The following is a 5,000-nucleotide window of genomic DNA, read 5'->3' on the forward strand; positions in this document are numbered from 1 at the left end:
TCTTATATGCATAATGATGGAGATAAAAAAATATCCTTCACTCCCTATGTTGCAAAACTAACTGCAACAGATTATTAAATTTGTATCAGTATCAGGAAAAACATGAAAAGGCATTTTTAAGGCACTAAGAAAATTGGGTTATTGCACCATTTGCCAGCTCATATGTGTTGTCATTCTGAAGTGCCTGGCAGCATCAGGGTAAAGGTCGTTCTTTTACTCAGCATTGTGCATAAAAGAGTAACATGGCATACAATATAGGTTCAGATTTCAGTGATAAAAAAGACAAATACTAAATGACAGAAACTTTACTGTTTCCTTTATCTTTATGACCTGTTTTACTTTATTTTTTTGTAATTTGGATTTCTTGAACTGCTAATTTACTAGGTATGGTGGTACATGGCTTAAGGTGGAACGCGCTCGTGAACAACGCACACTAGACTTACAGCACGGCACCCCTTGGGAAAATGTTACAATTACAGCTTTTGGAAAACAAAAAAAGCTGTTTTCTGATATCATTAAGGAAGGTGTGTGCAGATATTATTTTTTTATAGGAATTCATTACCCAAGAAAAGATAGCACTTTTTATTTTTTCAAAGTATTATTTGTAAAGAAAGTATGTTTTTTGAGGACTTACTTGAAGAGTTTCAATGCCAAGGCTGTATGCTTATTTTATATTTATGCCCAGTATTATCAGTCAGCAAAATAGGCTGATGATTACCTGAATAAGAAATACTTCGTATTATGGTATCATGATATCACTTTGTGGAGAAAGTATGACAAAGTACTTCAGGATTTGTACTCCTGTGATGGCCCCTCAGATGGATCACCTAGTGGAGCATGAACTTGGTTTTGTTTTTTGCATCACTTGGTCCCAGTATGTAAGTGAATGCCTTTCGTGCTCCAGGGCTCCATGCACTTACTGTCCTTAAACTTTCACTCTGTAAGGCCTTCTCTTTTGTACTCTGGTGCAAGAATGAGAGATGAGATTAGTTCATTATTAAAATGAGGAGTTTCATGGTATGGCACAAAATTAAGGCAGTTCAGTAGATATAGTTCATGGAATAAGAGCCTGGTTCTTAACATTATCTTTAAGTCATGTACCTCTGTTCCTGATGTTGTCATATGCTGGCGGAGGGGGGATCCCCTATCTTACAATATCAAAATAATACATTTTACGGGAGTATGAAGGAAACTGTAAAAGTTTCTGTGCATTATGTTAATTTTTAAAGGATTTTGCTTAACAACAATGCATACATTTTTAGAGTCCAGGCTTGAGTAATTTTGGTGCTGCCTTGTTCCAGGTACAGAAGGACTTGGATACGTGTTGAGAGGATAAGGTCAGACCAAACCATAGACCTTCACATGGGTGTCCCGTTCGAATCTGTTAAGCTTACAGCCTTTGGCAAAAACAGATCTCTGTTTGTTGATATATTAGAAGAGGGTTAGTTGAAATCTTGTACAGATGAATGATAATTGATCTTGGTGTTTTTATTGTGTTGTTTTTTATGGGAATTTTTTGGCTTTGATTTTAATGTAAATTTAAACAAATCATCAAATTTATGCAAAGGAAGGGCACTCTTATACTGCCAGATCTGATAGGTGCATGAGGGTTTTGCCCATTGCACCTGGGGTTCTAAATTACCACTTTGGTCATAGTATGGATGTGCTACTCTCAAGTAGGCATTTGTGAAGTCATGGGGTGTTAATTCATTGATTTCAGTCATTTGCCATGCACCCATGTTCCTAGGGGCTTTATTTACAAAGGTATGAAAAGCAAAATGTTTTCACTTTGGACATAGAGCACTGCACTTTACTTCAAAAAACTTTGCCAAGTTTCTCTTGATATCCAGGTGTAATGGGTTAATGAGATTCATGATTATTAAGGCAGTAATGTGGATTATTATTGTGTAATTTTTGCTCTTTTTATTCACTACTTTTTGATAGGTGACCCTAATTTTTCTTTTGATCCTTCAACTCCTATAGCACGTGATATGGCGATAAAGCAGAATGAGGGGAAGACTATAATGTACACAGCCTATGGTGCAGAATGGCGACAGTTTGGCAACCCAAGAAAACCTCGACCAATCAGCTCAGTTGTCCTTGATCGTGGATTATCTGACAAGATCGTCAAAGACGTAAAAGACTTCATGGAAAACCCTGAGTGGTATTCCAGTAGAGGTTAGTTGGATTAACATTGATCAGTATATATTATATATTTAGGAACTATATTCTTGAGTTTTTCCTTGAATCAGAAGTTAATTGTATGATTTAATAATAAAGGGGGGGACAGGATGGTATCACATGTTCCTGAATGCAGGTTATATGTGCTGTGTAGGGGAAAGGTTGTAAGGTATTTTGTTTTTCTTGACACTTACACTCAACACTTCCCAGCAGAGCCTCAACATTGAAACTGCAACTTTTCTAGTAAAATTTAGAATTATTGTCTTGTTACAGGAATTCCATACCGTCGTGGCTACCTTTTACACGGGCCACCAGGCTGTGGCAAAAGCTCATTCATTACAGCATTAGCAGGGGAACTGCAGCTTGGCATTTGTGTCCTTAACCTGAGTGAAAGAGGCCTCACAGATGACCGCCTGAACCACCTGCTTGCTCTTGCTCCTGAGGTAGGTTGACTAAGTGACAGTGGGTTTGGATATACAGATCAAGAAATACAAGAAATACAAACATAAGGTGTTGAGAATGGGAGAGGCAAACTTACCAAAATCAAGCTTTGAGTTAAATGGGTTTAAAGTTTGCGTTTTGCCCTGACCACAAGATTTACACTATATTTATAACCTATATCAGCCATTGATAGATGAACTAACCATACCATTTCTTGCCATAAAATTTCAAAGAAAATGAGAATGCAAGAATTGTATTTTTGTTAAGTTAGCAAGTTTGCCTCTCCCATTCTCAAGGCCTCATATATGTGTGTGTGTGAGAGAGAATGAGTGTGAGCATGAGGGTAATGTCTGTTTACATGTTTGTGTTTCAAGTTACATGTAAACTATAGGAAAGTCCTTTTCAGTGGTCAACAGTGTTGGGATTTGCATATGAATTTTCTTATTTCAGACAAATTATGCATAGCAGATGTAAAATATGGGGTAACTTGTTTATTCTTTGTTCATTAATTGTTTTATTACCTTTTGATAGAAACAAATTGTTTAATAAACTTCTATTTCCAGAATACCATAATTTTGTTGGAAGATGTTGATTCAGCTTTTGTCAGCAGGGAGGACACAGCAGAGAGTGAGTTCAAATTAGATTTTGGAAAAAAAAAAAATTAAATCCGAGTTTCACTAGTTTCTGGGTTAATGTGAAAGACATCTTGAAATGTAACCTGCAAAAGTTAAAGTTATATGATTTTTCTACAGGAAATTGACCTTGTATGGGTTTTGTGTTGTAGATTGATGATTTCAGTTCATACTAAGAATGTATATAATGTAGAATTTATCCTCTGTGAAACATATTGGAAAACATCCCTTTAAAATAGATGTAAAATTGATTCTTGTAAATTATTTGTGCTTGGAACAAGTCTCACTAGCACTACATAATATTCTTGTTAGTAATTTAAACTTTCTCATAACAGTGAAAGCTGCATATGCTGGCCTCAATAGGTTAACTTTTAGTGGGCTTTTGAACTGCCTTGATGGGGTTGCCTCAACAGAAGCCAGAATTGTATTTATGACAACAAACTATCCAGAGAGGTAAGAAATTATTTGAGGTAAAACACTAATAATGATACCTTTAACGCATTCATCTGCAAACCTTAGTAATATAATTATCTTTTAATTTATAATATGTTAGTGTACTTTCTCATACATCTTCATGTTATAAGTGATATTAAGTGGTAGGATCAGTTATTTCATACATGTCATTTTACATCAATAATAAGTAAAAAATGTATTTTGTTTATTATAAAAGACTAATTGTACATTACTGCAATGTAATTTTGCATTTATTTTCTTAAAGATTGGATCCAGCTTTAATCAGACCTGGCCGTGTTGATATGAAAGAATACATCGGTTATTGCACACCGTATCAGCTGGAGACCATGTTCAGCCGCTTTTATCCAGAGGAGCCACCCCTTTCCATTCATGCTTTTTCCCAGGTATGTATGAATAGGATTCAGTGTGAAAGTGGTTGAAAAAAATACTAAGATTCATACTATTTTTCCAATGGTATCTGTATAAATTTCAAGATAAATCTAATAGTTACTCAGATTCTAGGCATATGATATTACTTTATGTATTTTGGTATTCAAGATTTAAGTTAAGCATTACGTATTTTTATTACTTTATTAACATTCATTACATTACATTACATTTGTTTTTTTGTGTGAATGTTATTCTACATTTAAAATAAGAATTAAAAGATCAATCCATTAGTCAATAGATCACTTCTAACATTGCCGATTTCATATAAAAATGTTTAAACTGTCAAAAAGAAACTAGTTATCTATGTTATACTGATTAGGATATCCATTTAACACTGGATACCCTATAAATATGCCATGGTGATACTGGTTTTTCTACCTGGCATCAAGGGGGTATCCCCATGCTGCCAGGCAAGAGCAAAATTGCAACATCATGTACTGTAGTCACCTGGCACCAAGGTCTTAATAACATCAATTACTGTTTCAGGCTGTGAAGAATTTGGGAGTATCGGTGAGTGCAGCAGCTGTACAAGGCCACTTCATGATTTACAAGGATGACCCCCAGGGAGCTGTGCATAATGTTATCCAGATGGCACAAATTAAAACATTTATACCAAAAGATGAGAATATAGAAAACATTGGAAGTCAGTTTGATGAGATAGCAGAGGCTAAAAAGAATAAGTAATAAGATGGAATTTAAAAAATGTATATAAAGGTGTGTGAATGTAACTATGGACCAGACTTCTATTTTATAAAAATTTGTCAAGTTGTGTATTTTGTACATATGTATATAAATTTCTATGTTAGAAATTATCATGATCTGTTCCCAATTGTCAAGTACTGA

General features: G+C 34.9%; 1 protein-coding gene across 3 annotated transcripts in view; it reads left to right on the forward strand.

Annotated features, from left to right (window-relative positions):
- LOC119596340 (mitochondrial chaperone BCS1-like) overlaps positions 1–5,000 on the forward strand; it is an 8,971-nt gene that overhangs the window by 3,946 nt on the left and 25 nt on the right. For 2 of the 3 annotated variants that reach the window (XM_037945544.1, XM_037945547.1), the window contains exons 4-10: positions 1,302–1,441; positions 1,984–2,178; positions 2,455–2,624; positions 3,186–3,249; positions 3,590–3,707; positions 3,973–4,111; positions 4,644–5,000. The exon at positions 4,644–5,000 is cut by the window's right edge and continues 25 nt beyond it. In XM_037945544.1, the coding sequence (XP_037801472.1) occupies positions 1,302–1,441; positions 1,984–2,178; positions 2,455–2,624; positions 3,186–3,249; positions 3,590–3,707; positions 3,973–4,111; positions 4,644–4,841 (1,024 nt within the window). In that variant the 3' untranslated portion in view covers positions 4,842–5,000. Of the gene's footprint in view, positions 1–384; positions 525–1,301; positions 1,442–1,983; positions 2,179–2,454; positions 2,625–3,185; positions 3,250–3,589; positions 3,708–3,972; positions 4,112–4,643 lie in introns of all 3 variants that reach the window. The other variant, XM_037945545.1, reaches the window with a different exon arrangement.

Source organism: Penaeus monodon, chromosome 37, assembly GCF_015228065.2.
Source record: "Penaeus monodon isolate SGIC_2016 chromosome 37, NSTDA_Pmon_1, whole genome shotgun sequence".
Taxonomy (NCBI): Eukaryota; Metazoa; Arthropoda; class Malacostraca; order Decapoda; family Penaeidae; genus Penaeus; species Penaeus monodon.